This window comes from Nannobrachium achirus (assembly GCF_963921795.1).
Source record: "Nannobrachium achirus genome assembly, chromosome: 16".
In the NCBI taxonomy this organism is placed as follows: domain Eukaryota; kingdom Metazoa; phylum Chordata; class Actinopteri; order Myctophiformes; family Myctophidae; genus Nannobrachium; species Nannobrachium achirus.
The window spans coordinates 49,982,658-49,999,297 of NC_137823.1; the positions used below are offsets into that span (position 1 = coordinate 49,982,658).

General features: G+C 40.5%; 1 protein-coding gene across 1 annotated transcript; it reads right to left on the reverse strand.

Moving 5' to 3' along the window:
- Positions 1-916: 916 nt before the first annotated feature.
- LOC308301320 (scavenger receptor cysteine-rich type 1 protein M130-like) lies at positions 917-14,109 on the reverse strand. Its single transcript, XM_080745265.1, has 17 exons — positions 14,034-14,109; positions 13,804-13,877; positions 13,018-13,044; positions 12,349-12,660; positions 11,564-11,854; positions 10,955-11,269; positions 10,222-10,518; positions 9,552-9,866; positions 8,857-9,162; positions 7,929-8,237; positions 7,260-7,574; positions 6,161-6,469; positions 4,810-5,103; positions 4,129-4,464; positions 3,608-3,715; positions 3,142-3,235; positions 917-2,491 (listed from the first exon to the last, which is right to left on the reverse strand). Exons 2-17 carry the CDS (start codon positions 13,835-13,837, stop codon positions 2,332-2,334), a joined length of 3,822 nt encoding a protein of 1,273 aa, XP_080601391.1. The 5' UTR covers positions 13,838-13,877; positions 14,034-14,109; the 3' UTR covers positions 917-2,331.
- Between the last annotated feature and the right edge of the window lie 2,531 nt (positions 14,110-16,640).

Below are 16,640 nucleotides of genomic sequence, written 5' to 3' on the forward strand. Positions count from 1 at the left end.
AGCAATTCATCATATGCACGTTCTTAGACCTTGCGCCCTAGTAGATCATTTGAATATTATGCTAAGAGGCTGAAAGTGCCACTACCAGCCTTTAGTCTCACTACCATCCAACAGGCTAAAGGGTGTTGTTAAAGTAAAAGTTGCCACAATCAATAGGCTTTATCCTGTAAGCTACCTATATGATTTGAGATATCTCCTTTGAAAAGTTGCTATTTTGGCTTGAGGGTGGCACTAGACTAGAGCATGAATGCACTAAGCAAATCCAATGACAATCCAGACAGTAGTTCTCAAGATATCCAGTTTGGGTGTAAGTGAGCACAAGTGGCCTGTTGGTGGTGCCAGAGGAAAGGCCACGGATGGAGTCACCTAGAATCAGAGTAGAGGCTATCCTCCAGGGCAGTGTTTCTCAACCACTGTGCCTGGGGACCTTTGGTGTGCCCCTGAGAAGGGTCAAGTGTGCCCCTTGAAACTGCTTGAAAGCCAGTATTGAATTTATCATTTTAAAATTGATTTAAACTAGTGAAAACAGCCGATCTACAAGCACACAACGCCTCGCGGTGCGAGGCGTTGTGTGCTTGTAGATCGGCTGTTTTCACTACTGTTGTGCGACAGCCTTGTATGATGAAGCAGGGCTTTACTTTGTGAAGAAACGTACACATTTGAAACTTGGAGATACGAGGTTTCTTCCCGACAGTGACGATATTTACACCCCTGTATTATGTTGGTGTGCCCATGGATTCTTGGGACATGAAAAGAGTGCCCATGCAGAAAAAAGGTTGAGAAACACTGCTCCAGGGTTCCTGAAAGAGCAGTCAAAAAATGCTCCTGATATCATTAGTTCATCACAATGAGAATATACCACATACTGTAAAAAAAAAAAAAAATCAATGCTCCCTAAATGAACCACATTCACACATAACATTTTGTTTGAATTTATTAAACAAAAAGCATTGTCTTCAATGATAAGCATGAAAAGCACTAATTAACAAAAGTTATTTGGTTAACTTATGACATGTTGAAATGGCGAATCTTGACAACGGCATACAATGTTGGCAGAGGCACGCACTGTCTTACTGTAGTTTGTCTATGTTACTTTACTGCAGGCATTAAACATCTACAGTACTTAGTTGGAGGACACTGTAACAGTTTTCACAAAGACATAGGTTATATGACTTAAAATACACCTCCAGAAAAAACAAGTACATGCTGTACTACAGTGACACTGTCAAGTGTACATTTATAGATCAACATCTTCATTCTTTGTAATCAAAGTGCATAACTTTTGAACTTTTAAGCTAGCTAGTTTTTAGTCACTGCGAAGGAGATCACAATAAATTATGTATTTGGTTTTTGATTCAATGTATCCTCTCTCGCAGACTACAGTATATACAATGAAATGCTTTAGAATACTTTTGATACTCAGCAGGTACAGAGTAGCGTATTGTAAGCAATAAGACAATACTTCTGTTCTATCCTAGTAGGTTTTTTTTTTGCCGTAGTTTAAAGTTGCTTAAAGCAATATGTCAGCTTAGGTGGTTCGGGCATCTAGTACGGATGCCCCCCGAGCGCCTTCCTAGGAAGGTCCTCGATACACGTCCCCCTGGGAGGAGACCCCGTGGCAGACCTAAGACCAGATGGAAGGATTATATCCCCAAACTGGCCTGGGAACGCCTCGGTATACTCCCAGAGGGAGTGGAGGAGGTTGCTCAGGATAAGGAAATCTGGAAGTCTCAGTTGGAACTGTTACCCCGCGACCCGATTCCGGATAAGTGGTTGAAGATGGATGGATGGATGGAAAGCAATATGTCATCATGTTGGCTTTCATGAGCAGTGGTGGACAGTAAAAAGTACATTTACTTGAGTACTGTACTTAAGTCATTATTTTGAGTATCTACTCTTGCATTTTCTGATACATTCCAAGACAAATATTGTAGCTTGACTCCCCTATATTTCTGGAAAGGGAAACAGTACATTATGAATTATCCACTAGAGAAAAATAAAATATTTTCACTATTATTAATATTCGTTTAACCTTTCTGGAAAATCTTTGAATTGTTTTGGAAAATATCTAAATCTCAATACAGCAAGGCATTAATATACAAAAAAAATGCACTTTGTAATTTGTGCATCTCAACTTTTAAACTTTAAACTTTTAAAAGCATGTACTTTTGAATACTTACTGTAAGTATTTTTAAAAGCAAGTACTCCAGTATTTTAACTCAAGTACTGTACATATTTGAGCAACATTCCCTTGTAGTGGAGTAATATTTGACCAGGAGCATCTATACTTTTGACTCTCAAGTACCGAGGTTGAGTACAGTCCACCACTGGTCATGAGTCATGAATAAGAGGCTCCAGCTCATAACACACTCTCCCGGTTAAGTCTTCAGTAGCGTTCCTATCGACACTCTCAGCAGTGTTATCAGCATCATTACTCTTATCTTCCTGGCTGTGGCTGTTTCCTTGCTCATTCACTATGGAATTGAAGTCCCTGAAGATGAGAAGGAATATATCAGAACATTATTGTGTATTATTATTTTATGCTTTAACTATTGAAAAATAGCAGATATACAAGCTCACAGCGCGGCACCGAGTGCCGCACTGCGAGCTTGTAGATCTGCTATTTTAGAAAATTAGAATTTTGACCCGATTCTATAAGTGTCTTTTAAGATTTTTTGAAAAACCTATGTTTCTATGTCAGCAATCTGGCTATAACCATCGTCACTTAACTGGAGCTCAGTTAGTCTGTTCTTGAGAGACTACTATGTACGGACCCCCATCTCAAAATATTTAGTTCCAGGGACCATCCAGAAGCAAAATTTTAGTTACAAACGTTCGCTTTGAAAATGCATATATTCAAAGATTTGCACACATTTTCCCGACTTTTTCCAAAAATAGCAGATCTACAAGCTCGCAGTGAGCTTGTATATCTGCTATTTTTCACTGGTTAAAGCATTCAATAATTAACGTGTCACTTCTTGATCTCCTGATTGTTGTATATTAGTACATTTTCCCATATTAGTACATTTTCCCAACCTCATTTATGCATGCACACGCACGCACACACGCACGCACGCACGCACACACGCATGCTCGCACACGTCCACAAAGTTAATGTCTTTTTATTCATTTTTTCCATACCTTTCAGCAAATACGGCACGTCCTTTGGCTCCTGTATCTTCTTTACCAGTTTCTCTCAACTCTCCAACTCTGCTACTAAACCTAACTGATGCACCTGAAGAGTGATATGACATAATATTACTATGACAAAAGACAATGGGCAGAAACTTGCTTCATTAAGATACTATTAAGCCACAAAAGGTAATGGCAGTATACAGTATAGCCCACATTATAAAATGGGTAACTCAAATCAGGTGGTCTGATTGGTTGACAGCTGTAGTAAAATACATATGATGGCCACAGAGTAGAAAGTAACAAATCCTACCTGTAGAACACATCAAGAATGTTCAGATTTATTTATTTGTATTAGGCTCAAATGCCATAATGGACCTTGATATGAAAAGGGTTGAAAACCACTGGCATATAGTATACTGTAAGCATTTACAGTACAGTATAATAGTATAAGTATAAATGTGCCATTACTCACGTCCAATCTGGTGTCTCTTTCTCCAGACCAGGTAGGCACCTGCCAGCAGCAGCAGCAACACCAGCAGCCCCCCCAGAACCCCTGAGACGGCCGGGGAGACGGAGGATGCTGGGGACAGTGGTGGAAAAAGTACTCACATTTGTTTTTGCTTAAAGAGGTGGCTAACCAGGCATACTTAATGAACTGGTGGGTGTGGCCATATAAAAACTGGATTCGGATTGGCTTAAAACAGTGGTAAACAACCTTGAGTTGGCTCATGGACCCCGCCCACTGTTGTGTTGCAGTTGTATAACTAAATAACTAAGCAAAACTAGATTATCTACTGTTGTGAGTTAGCGGGGAACATAGAACCTTTTTTGTGGGAGTAAGTGGGGAACATAGAACCTGGGGAACATACCGTAGAACCTGGGGAACATTGGTACGGCCTCCTGCCCAAATTAGTAACGAGAAAGTGGTTCAAAGAGGACCAAATGATTTCAATCACAGAATATTCACGTTTTGTGCATCAAATCCCTTCTTACCTATCACTGTGACTCTGAGCGATTTTGAGGGTTCCGAGCGGAAGGTCTGTGAAGAGATGTTAACCCCATAGACACACATGTAGTCCCCCTGGTCTTTGTTCTCCACTGAGGGAAAATCAAAGTAGGCCAACAGGAAGACGGAGTGGCTGAACACGGGCTTGGGCTCGGAGGCGCTCGAGTTGGACGTCATCAGGTAGAAGAAGCCCCCAACATACTGGGAATGGATGGAGCACGTGATGGAGAAGCTGCTGCCCCTGTTGACCTCCAGGTTGTCAGGGCTGAAGATCACCATGGCGTGAGGAGAGGTCAGGGAGATGCTGGGCTTTTCCAAAGTCACTGAGGGGAAAAAAGACAAAACGTCGTTGTCAGGTGGAAACCCTGTATGTCCAAAACCGTCCCTTTTTTATTATTATAAAAAAAAAAAGATTTAAATTTGTGAAAATAGCCGATCTACATGCACACAACGCCGTGCATCGCGAGGCGTTGTGTACTTGTAGATCTGCTATTTTCACTACTTTTGGGTCTTGTATGATGAAGTACGGCTTTCATTTACGAACAAACATACACATTTGAAAGTCGGAGATACAAGGTTTCTGCCCGACGGTGACGAAAAACAAGTGTGGCGAGTTAAAAAGAAACACTTGAGCCCTAGCGTCAGAACAAAGCAGAGCAGCAGATGACCTGAGACAGAGAGCTCCGCTTCATCACCCAGAGGAAACTCGATGTTTTGTGTGGCCAATCGCTTCCGATATTCACAGTGGTATGAGCCCCTATGGCTGTAGTCAGCTTTAGGAATGATGAATACTGCAGCTTCGTTATCGGTGTATTTCTCCTGTCTGTAGGGGCCAGGGGTCTTCTGCAGGACGAATGTTCCTCCCAAGTGCTCCGACGTCATCAGGCAAGTGAACTCAACTCTTTCTCCCCATGTGACCTGTGGTCCAGGACTGATGGTGATTTGGGGCTTCGGTAGTGAACCTATAGACAGATAGATTGTTGGACATTTTGCTGTGTGAATATGAAAGATCGGATTTGTGCTCAAAACAACCTGTAAGGAGGTGCTGCCTAAAATTAAAAATGGAACAAGACGCTACACTCTCCCAGTAATATAACATGTTTATCGAATCACAATTTATATATAGGCCTACTGTATAAAATCATTTAAACATGTGATGACACCCCTCGAAAATTAAGAAAAGCAAGACCCTGGATACTAATCTTTGATGGCTTGTTTGTTGAAAACGTGTACATTTTTAGCTGTAAATATGCCATGAAGTTGCGTAATCTTTATCATTTTTACACCTCTAACAGCTAGTTTAAATCTTTGTTATCACAATTCGCATTCTCACGGCAGCCAGCTCTCTCCGGGCGACAGACAGTAGAGTAGCCTACAGTAGAGGCGCTGTGTGACGTCATCAACAATAATAGCTAGACAGATAGCCTGATTTAGCTTTTTTTTGTGTGTGTCATAACAGCTTTAAGGTCAAACACCAGGAATGTTCAGTGTTTATCAGTGCTCTTATCCAGGGGTGTCACACCAAATTCTTGGCCCTGGGTACAAGGATTCACTCACCTTTTGTGCTTTAACTATTGAAAAATAGCAGATAAGCTCTGGGAGCTTGTAGATCTGCAATTTTCTTTTAACAATCTTTGCAAGTCTTTGAATATTTCACATCCTTCTAAGGTTTTTTGAAAAACCTCTGTTTCTATGTCAGTGGTACTCAAACCTTTTCATGTGAAGGACCCCCAAAATGATACGTATCTGGCTACGGACCCCATCTCAAAATATTCAGTTCCAGGGAAAAATCTGGTTACAAATGTTCGCTTAAGAAGTACATATATTCAAAGATTTGCACACATTTTCACGACTTTTCAAAAATAGCACATATATAAGCTCACAGCGAGTGCCGCGCTGTGAGCTTGTATATCTGCTATTTTTCAATAGCTAAAGTATAAAGAAATGCCAGGCCCCTGCACCTTGGGCCCTAGTAATTCAGTCCCACTTCCCCCCTCCTTGTGACGCCCCTGCTCTTACCCATGCAGACAACACCAGCATCCTCTCCATGGCCACAGTTGTTGTCTCCGAATGCATTGTGTGAACACTGGGTGAGAGCGCTCTCTGAGCCCGTGCACTCCACGTTGTCCAGCCAGATGGGACCGTCGCCCCTCCCGAAGTGGGCACTGGTGAGAGCGGAGATGGCCACACCACAGCCAACCTGCCTGCACACCACTTCGGCGTTGGATATTTCCCACTCGTCGTCACACACGGTTCCCCACAGGCCTTTATGGAACACCTCGACTCTGCCGGAGCATTGGCCTCTGCCGTTGACCAGCCTAAGCTGCTCTGGATATATATAAAAGAAAAAGAAAAAAGAAAATAAATGTGCATTATTGCTCATTCAGTCCTTTTTACTGTATCATATATGCCATAGAATTTGCAGTTAGATGGTTAGCAGTGGAAGGACATTTTACATATTTATCATGTAGCCTAAAATAGGTGATAAAGATGTGGACTATGTACTGTAGCATATGAGGGGGGGTTGTCATATTGTTGTTTTACAAGAGTTCATGCCATTTATGTCAATCTTGTGATGTCTTTGTAATATGTAATTCAGTCGAAAGATGCTGTCATGCACAGAAGAAGATGATCTATTAGCTCACAAGAAGTCGCGACACATTGTGAGCTTGTAGATTTGGTGTGCAACATCGTCATAATTATGACAAGAGGCATTTGAATCATAAGAAAAGGAGTCACACTTGCAAATATCTCTGTATCTGTCAGTCTTTGTCCCTATTCGAGCGGTGCTAACCATTCCGTCCTTGTCCCTTTTATGCTCATATATGGAGATCCATGATGTCATACTTGTGTCACATTTATGATGTCAGTCATCTCCATATTTGGGAAAAGTCTAATTTATAATTAAAGTCAATTAAGAAAATGTAGTCACAAATACATTTATATAAATTAAACTATATAACATATCTGATATCTCCCTTATCAAAATGTAAGCAATCGATTCCCGATAAGGTTTATCTAGGAAGGGAAAGATGGATGGAATTAAGTCGGACAAGTAGTCTGGTTGCCCTGCAGGGGCACTAAATAGCATGCTGCAGCATTCCGAAATAGCCCTTACCTGCACAGACGACACCGGCATCTTCTTCATGACCACATCGTGTGTTGTTAAATCCTTTGACGGAACATTGGTGGAGAGAAGCTTCGCTGCTGAAGCACGCCTGACTGGCCTCCCAGACCGGCCCGGTGCCCTGACCAAAATGGGCCCCACCAGGGGCACTGACGGCCTTACCACACTCCAGCATCTTGCACACCATCTCGGCTTCGTTCATGGTCCAGCCATGTTCGCACAGTGTTCCCCACTGCTCGCCATGGCGGACCTCTACTCTGCCAGAGCAGTGATCAGTAGCACCGACCAAGCGTACGTCCAGATTATCTGTTAGGTAAGGAGAGTCAAAATAACTGTATGAAACAAATATGGACATGACGGAAAGAAACACAGAAGATAAAAAAGCAAATGATATATCATATTAGGCAGTGGTTCTCAACGTGGGGTCCAAAGACCCCCAGGGGTCCTTGGGGGGTTCCCTATCAAAATGAGGAACAGCTTAAACATTACATTGGTTTTGTGGATATTCAAACATCAATCTACAAGCTATGAGAGCCTTTCACGAAATCTTTTTAATACATATCGATTTGGGGCTCTTGACCAAAAATAAGTTTGAGAACTAATGATATACAGTAAGGTATTATCCTTATTTCCATAAGTTTTGTCAATGTTTTCTGTTACCTGAACAAATAACACTTGCCACTGAGGTGTGGTTGCAGGCAATATCAGGGTCTTCTGAGGTCACACACTGAGAAAGTGAGGACTCTCGGCCATTGCATTCTATGCTCTCGATCCAGGTGTTTCCACTTCCCAGGCCAAACTCGTCCGTATTCAATACTTTGTGAGCTCTTCCACAGTTAAGCTGAGAGCACACCACCTGAGCATCGTTCATGTCCCAGGAATCACCACACACCTTCCCCCATTGGCCATTGCGGTAGTATGCCACTCTTCCAGCGCATCGATTGGAGCCATTGACCAACTTGACATTACCTGGGAGTCATAGATGAGAGGTGATATTACATCCTACTCCACAGAATGCCTATGCCGTTTCAAATGACGTGAAGGCTAATTCAGCAGGTTATTTCGTTGCATTGTTGCACGCTGAAAATCTGTTATTTTCGCCGAGCAGCACCATAATTATTTTGTCAAAGTATAAATAAGTCTTGTATAAGTCAGTGGTTCTCAACCTGTGGGTCGGGACCCCCAAATTATTTTGGGGGGTCCCCAGATGTTTAGCTAAATGTTCACATTGTTTTCTCACTCAACAGTAAACAGACCAACATACAGTATTTATACAGGCTATCTGCACATTTCTAAAGTGAGAATTTAAGGACTTTAAAGATCTTTTTAGTACCTCTGGTCAAACATTAGTCAAATATTAGAGGCAGAAATTGTGAAAATAGCAGATCTACATGCTCACAACGGGTCGTTGTGAGCATGTAGATCGGCTATTTTCACAATGGTATAGGTCGAGTCAAACTACGGTAAATGCAATGCCAACTGCTACAATTCCAAGTGCTTGTGCAGGGTGGGAGGTCCCCAATTAAAATACGATCATTTTGAGGGTCACAGCCTGAAAAAGGTTGAGACCCACTGGTGTTAGTCTTACCTGTACAAGCAACAGCTGCCTCTTTGACATTATCACGGCTGGTTTTCACATATTCCCTCAGTGAACACTGGGTGAGAGACGTCTCTGTACCCTGACAACTAACTGTGTACCCTCTCTGCCCAGTGTAGGGAACAACAGTGGATGACGCCAAGGGAGTGACAGCATCGCCACAATCGGTCTCTCTGCACACCACTCCGGTTTCTCTCGCCCCCCAGTTAGTATCATATACTGGTAACCACTGGCCGCTGTGGAAGACCTCCAGTCTGCCTGAGCAATGGTCTGTCCCATTATATAGTCTGATAGTGCCTAGAAATAAAAAAGAGAACGGTAATTTAGCAGCACATCACTGCCAACTGAAACGTACTTCCTTTGCTTTCAATATGGTTGCGAAGTACTTCAACAGCAAACCTGCTGTGTGTAGAATGATATCATTTAATCCCTGTTCAAAATGTTAAGATAACAGAGTCTGATGACAAGAGCAAGGGCATCTAAATATCTGAATTGGTCTGGCATAGGTGTAGTACTCTGACATGGAGGTTTCAAACCTAGTCAAATTTTGAACAATTCTTTTTTTACAAATTATATGAGATAAACTGCGATCCAAAGGAATAACACATTAACTGTCCCCAAGTGAATTACACGAAACATAAACAACATAAATGAACCCATGGGAGACAATACAATACTGAGCTTACTTGAACAGATCACACCAGCGTCCTCAGCGTGGCCACAGTTATTATCTCCATATGCATTGTGTGGGCAGGCGTCAAGGGCAGCCTCATGGCCCAAACACTCCATGTCATCCAGCCAGATTTCACCAAGGCCTTTGCCGAAGAACCCCCTGGCTTTGGCCGTCTGAGCTGTCCCACAGTCCACCTCTCTGCACACCACCTGAGCATCGTTGCGATCCCACTGATCGTCACATACCGTTCCCCACTGGCCGTCATGATAAACCTCCACTCTGCCAGAGCATCGATTAGTGCCATTCACAAGCTTTACCTGCGGATGACCTGAGGACAGTAATCTAAAGTTAACTCATATTACAACATTAAAGCTATTACAATTATTATTTTCTTATTACATTCTTTCATTTACAATATTTATCCAGATAATTGGAATTATTTCAATTCAACAGACATACAGACTCAAACATAAAATAAAATAAAATAAAATATCCGAAATAGTATGTATTGTAGATCGACTATTTTGGTATTTCTGGTATTTTCACAATTTCCGTTTGCCAAAGGCTATGGCTATAGGGCCCTTATTAGAGAAAGCCTTGGGAACCCCTAAAGAACATGATTTGTGCATGTGTAAAAGGCATGGAAGGCCCAACAGATGGATGGAGTGACATGCAAAACATACCTGTACACTTCAGCGCAACATTTTCACATGTTGCAGGGTTGGGCTGAAGTTGGCAGTCTGCGATAGAGGTCTCATTACCCAACAAACACCTACTTGTAAAACCTCTCAGCCCATTGCTTTCGCCAAAATAAGGTTTTACTTGGGGATTGGATGGATTTCCACATTCTAGCTCATGACACACCATTGCAGCCTTGCTTGAGCTCCAGTCATTACTACATAGTTTCACCCATTCGTCGTTGTGGAAGACTTCCACTCGACCAGAGCAACGGTCGGTGCCATTGGCCAGCCTGGTCTTGTCTGTAAATCATGGAAAACGTTTATTGAAATGAGTCAGCAATGCAAATGTTCAAGGAAATGTTTGACTGAACATAATATAAAATTCTTAATTGAGTCTTTTAACACAAGTCCTTTGCAGCAACATTTTTGAGAAATCCAAATAGCCTACTTATGACACCATGAATTAAGTCACAGTCTACCCAGGTTCGGGCATCCCCTTTTCTGATGCTGAGCTAAGCTATCCATTGGGATCTGTTGTTGAGCTAGTGCTAGGTTTGAGTGCAGCATTCCTTGAACTAGGCCTGGGCCTGTTTTGGGTGGACCCTCAAACAATGCTAATTGATAGCCTATATTAACAGCAAAGCTGAATTTACTCCAAGTGGATCCCAAATTGAGAAGGTTTAAACTTAGGGGAAGCCAATCAGAAATGGAAAAAATTGTAACATATCAGGTTTACCTGAGCATATAATACTAGCGTCTTCAGCATGACCACAGTCATTTTCCCCAAAACCTCTGTGTGGACACTCAGTGATGGACTTCTCGATACCAGTGCATTCAACATCGTCCATCCAAACCTGGCCATTGCCCTCGCCAAAGAAGGCCCTATATTTGACGGCCATTGGTGTCCCACAGTTCAACTCGTGGCATGCGACCGTGGCATCCTGCATGCCCCAGCGGTCATCGCAGACCGTTCCCCACTGTGCATTGTGGAAGACCTCCACCCTGCCGGAGCAGCGACTCGTTCCGTTAGCCAGTCGAACCACGTTAACATCTGTCAGGTCAGAGTTGACAGAATGGTATGGTTCAGTAGAGGAAATTACTCAAATTCTAATTAATTTACGTTTTACCACTTGAACCCCAGCATCCCTAGGGAGGGAACGTTCGCCAAAAATATCATATCTACAAGCTCACAACATGTCGCCTTGCAATGTGTTGTGAGCTTATAGATCGGCATTTCTTTGGGCGAAGACGGTGTGGACCATTTCACTGAGACTAGAGGGTTAATGCTGTGCTTCACTTTTAACCAAAATGAAACTAAATAAGTTCTAAAAGAAGGGTTACATACTTTTGCAAAGCACCGTGGCATCCACACATGTTTCATTGAAGGCTTCAATGGTGCACTGTGCAAGAGAGGTCTCATTTCCATGACAAGAACTTCTGACACCGTTCTTTCCACCTTCCTGACCGAAGTGTGGCAACGGGTCAGAAGAGGGAGTCCCACAGGTCAGCTCTCTACAGACAACGTTGGCCTCTTTCTTGGTCCAGTCATTGGCACACAGTTTTTTCCAGTGACCACTATGGTAGACCTCCACTTTACCAGAGCACCGGTCAGTACCATTGACCAGCCTCAAGTGTTCTGTAAAGAGAATTGATTGACAGTTGAATGATGAAAGCTATTTCACAATATGTGTGGTTACTATATTTCCTAAATGAATGGAACAGAAGTTATTATCCATGAATATAAGTGTTATTTTTATGTAAAGGTTATATACCGGTACATAAAAATGACAATTGGTTAGTAAGCAATGGGCATACCCCGAATTCACTCCAGGGACTTACAACCTGAGTTCATATCAATTGCAGTTGCAATTGGTGCAGTCAATACAATACAATGCAATGTACATACATTTAATATCACAGTATAATCTTTAAGATAATTTAAGATTGGTTTGTTATATAATATATATAATTCTAGTAAATCTATATAATTAGGCCCTATATAGTACTTACTATCCATTTGTTCTAGACTGGGTACCATCCCAATAAATATATATAGTAGGTTTCCATGTATTTACAATGAAATTATGTCATCCTTACTACGTTGTAAACAATGGGAGTGTACAGTCGTACCTGAGCAGATAACGCCAGCATCTTCACCGTGGCCACAGTTATTCTCTCCATACTCTCTATGTGGACACTTGGAGAGGGCGGACTCGGTACCGACACACTTGACATCGTCCATCCAGATGTCATTTTTTCCTTCTCCAAAAGAGGCCCTAGATGTGGCCTCTAGAGCTGTTCCACAATTCAGTTCCCTGCAGACCACATCAGCATTGTTCAAGCTCCAGTAGTCATCGCAGACCGTTCCCCAGCTGTTCCTGTAGAAGACCTCCACTCTGCCCGAGCATCGGCTTGGCCCGACCACCCGGATCTTGTCACAGTCTGTAAAATGGCAAAACATTGAATTATAAATCGATGTTGTCGAGTGGAAACCTTGTATGTCCAAACCGTTCCTTTAGTATTTATCATTTTAAAAATGATTTAAACTAGTGAAAATAGTTGATCTACAAGCACACAACGCCTTGCACGTGCTAGATCTGCAATTTTCACTATTCTTGTGCAACAGTCTTGTATGACGAAGCAGGGCTTTACTTTACGAAAAGAACACACACATTTGAAACTTGGGAGATACTAGGTTTCTGCCCAACAGTGGCGAAATGCTGTGAGGCTTTGTCATACTTTTTTTGTTGTTGTTTAAGAAGTGGATGACCATAAGAATGACCCATGGAAGTTACTGACCTGCAAGCTGTAGCACATTCAGCAGACCTACAGTAGATGCAATAAAGAGAGATATTATTCACTACCACAAAAGAAATGTCTAAATGATTTCGAAAATAGAAGCTAAAGCTCACATTGTGAGCTTGTAGGACCTTTCCAGGACCACACCAGTCAAATTCTGACCTGTATCCATTAGCAGATAACACATGGTGCATATACTGTAGTAGATATCAGCATACCTTTTTAAACAAATTTTATTTTCATTTGTGTTGAAACACTTGAGACTTTAAAGTTGTTTTTGTGTAGGTAATTCACCATTTGGAAATTCACCTTCCCAATGTTAAATATTCCCAAATATGCACAATTGAGCATTGATATCAGTATGTTGGAGGAAAAAAAATCCTACGAGTGCTGCTGCTGCATTTCAAACTTGAATTTCAGCTTGAGTTTATCTTAGACAATGACATGTAGTAACGGTATGGTCCTTCAACCACGTGAACCCTAACCCTTTTCTGGGTTTCTAGGCTAACATTCATTGAAAATAGGTAAACATTCGACAAAACAAAGCTGATCTACAAGCTCATGACCATAGCGTTGCTATATGCGCGGAGAGCTTGGAGAACATCTATTTTCAGTAAAGAGATGGGGTAAAGCTGCTAGTGTCTAATTAAGCTTGAGACTAATGGTGTGAGTTTAAGTAATACTGTTAATTAGTATATAGAAGTCAACAGTATAAATTGACCAATGACATCTAACATACTATTTAATTCTAAGCTATTGACAGGAAAGGAAGAAAGGAGGACTCACCTAAAAGGAGAAAATGCAATTCTTTGTTCTTCATGGCAAAAATGAAGACTACTGTCCTCAAAGCAGGACCAAACCTATATCAAAGACAAATAATTAAGTAAAACTAAGAAAGATTTGCAGGCCTATGTATTTTTCAGCAATATAATCTCATCGTTATAACGAGAACAATGCGATTTTTGGGAAGGAGATCACATGTGTTTTTCTGAAGATATATCATCTGGATTGCTTACCTTTTTAAATTAGGTCAATATGAGCTGCTGTTAAAAAGAAGTGCAAGTTGAATAAAGCTGTCGAATGGCAGAGAAGTTCAAAAGGACAAAAGCACTTTGCACAGATCTATAAATTGTTAGGATAAACAGTGTGTCCCAATCAGAACCTGGACTGCAGATTTCATGTTGACATTTTGATCAATCATTAAAGACAGAGGACATGTCAAAATTTCATTAGTTGTTCACCATGCGTACAGTTCTATTTAAAATGTAAAAAGGACAGAATAGTTTTAGAGAAATGTGGGATATTTAGAACTATCCTCTTAAAAAATACAGTATGTCAATTCAAAATCATTTTAACCATGAATATTACTGTTTGGCCATTTTGACGTAATGCTTAAAATAGCCTAAATGCTTGAATGCTCAGTTCATTTAACTCTGCTTGAAAGGTTAAATTTGGACAGGTTGATTTGGGTAAATCTTTTTTGTCTCTGAGTTAATTCACCACTGAGGACTATACCATGTACTATGCTGTAGCAGTTGTTCTTGTGAAAGTCCAGTTCTGTCTATGTTGACATGACTCACCTGACTAAAGTTGACTCTGCATGCAACAGATACATTATTGTGATGGGAACTTGTGAGTCAGTGAAGTCAGATATGTGTTTTAGATGACGAAAACATTTGAGTGACCGTAAATCCCATAACCCCAACTGCCTTTGATTGTTAACAAGAAAGACCTTGTGGGTAGATAAACACAGCAGAGCCAAGGTTAGTATTTTTTTTTGTTTTTTTTACAGGTCACAGAGATCACTGAATTAAGTGGGTATACTGGGAGGGAGCTCCAACAAGAGCTATTTATTGATGCACAGATTGACCTACATCATAGTACTTTCAAATTTGTCACAAGAGGGATTATCACAATATATACCACATCCACATGCTAATTAAAGGTTTATATTAATAATTGCCAAATATCTCTAACATGCAAATAAATAACAGCTGAATCGTTTGAACGGATACACACATATTTTGTTTAGAAATTAATGTACACATGAACTTATAAAAGCTTTGATAAGGCAAACGATTATATTCCTTTGCATAATAGCCTCAAGAGATTAAAGGTGACTAAAAGTCAGCACTATTTTCAGCATGCAAAAACTCACCATAGCCATATATCCATTATTGGGTGGTATGAAACTCTGTATAGCCTACATATTTCGATCAAGCCTTATTATAAGTATGCTGGTAATTAATTCCATTAATAGAAACAACCACTAACAGTGATTAGTTAATCTTTTTTGTATATAAGTAATAAATAAAGATGATAAAAATACAATAAATACAATACAACTTGGGTTTTAGGGGCAAACAGGACAGCATTCACATCCTAAGGAAAATAAATAAAGATACAGTATATCCTATACAGATGTGCACATGGCCCACTTTGTATAAACACAAAGTTCTTCAAGGCCCACTTCATTGCCTTGCCCAGGGCAGGCCTTGAAGATAGAAGAAGGGAAATACATACCTGCCCGGGGCACCATTCAGAAACATAACAGTTGGTGATGATGGATTTGAAAAGTATTCAGGATTAGACTTCCTTGGCCTACTGTAAGTGTGCACAAGAAATTTGATGGTGATCAGTGAAGTTGTTTGCGAGATTAGCCGCGATCAGAAACACAGACAGACAAACAGACAGACAGACAGACAGACAGACAGACACACAAACACAATATCTTACATAAGATGAATACAAAAGAAGTGAAACAGACTATTCAGCAAGTTCAATAATTCAGTTCCTCATTCATTTAGGTTGTCTATCTATGTAATATCAGGATAAATCTTGTGGTTGTGAACTTGTGGTCAGAAAGGGTCTTTCCAAGTTCCCTTTTTTGTTGCTGATGAGACAAATATTCAAACCTATGGCACACTTATGACAGCACTTTTAAGTACAGTATATTACAATAGATTTTGATAAACTAGGATTAAGAACTTCACATGCATCCTTTGATTATTATGACACATCCAGTTGTGTTCTTAATATTTTTGCCAATCATTGTTGTTAAAAGGATCCCTGGCTAATAAGATATGTACGGCCTTAATATATAATAATTGCCCTATGTAACCAAAATTAGAGATTAAAAACACCATAAATATTGTATTTATTTCAGAAATATTACGTCTTTCACTCAACAGGGACCGCTCCCTTCACAACTTGATGATGTAATTTGTCCATGTGTGGTCCAGTCCTATATGGAATGTATGTGCTAATAAAAAATTAAAATAACAATTTAAAATAAAATAAAAACGTAATAGTAAATAGTTAATATGAGCATCAAAACAATATTCTTAATATTTTTATTGGCACTGCATTCCATAAATTCCATAGGCTCGACTACACAGAACAAATTACATCATCAACATGCAACCCACTCAAATAATTAAATATTTAAGGTGTTTTTCATTTTAAATTTTAGAGGGAAATTATAATGTATTAAGGAATATAAGGCTTTTTATTGGTGGTGATTTGACTCTCTGTAATATCATAGTGACCTAGCTGGTGCATAATCCTATACCTCAATACCTGTCTCTTGGTTTGGGTATGATGAATGATGATCATCTCATGTA

What these genes read in the sequence shown, in the direction of transcription:
- LOC308301320 (XM_080745265.1), bottom strand. Translation starts at nt 13,837, where the DNA reads ATGAAGAACAAAGAATTGCATTTTCTCCTTTTAG. An exon ending in CGCTGGTGTGATCTGTTCAA is followed by an intron (nt 9,163 to 9,551) that starts GTAAGCTCAGTA and finishes TTTTATTTCTAG; the next exon opens with GCACTATCAGACTATATAAT. An exon ending in GGCAGCTGTTGCTTGTACAG is followed by an intron (nt 8,238 to 8,856) that starts GTAAGACTAACA and finishes TATGACTCCCAG; the next exon opens with GTAATGTCAAGTTGGTCAAT.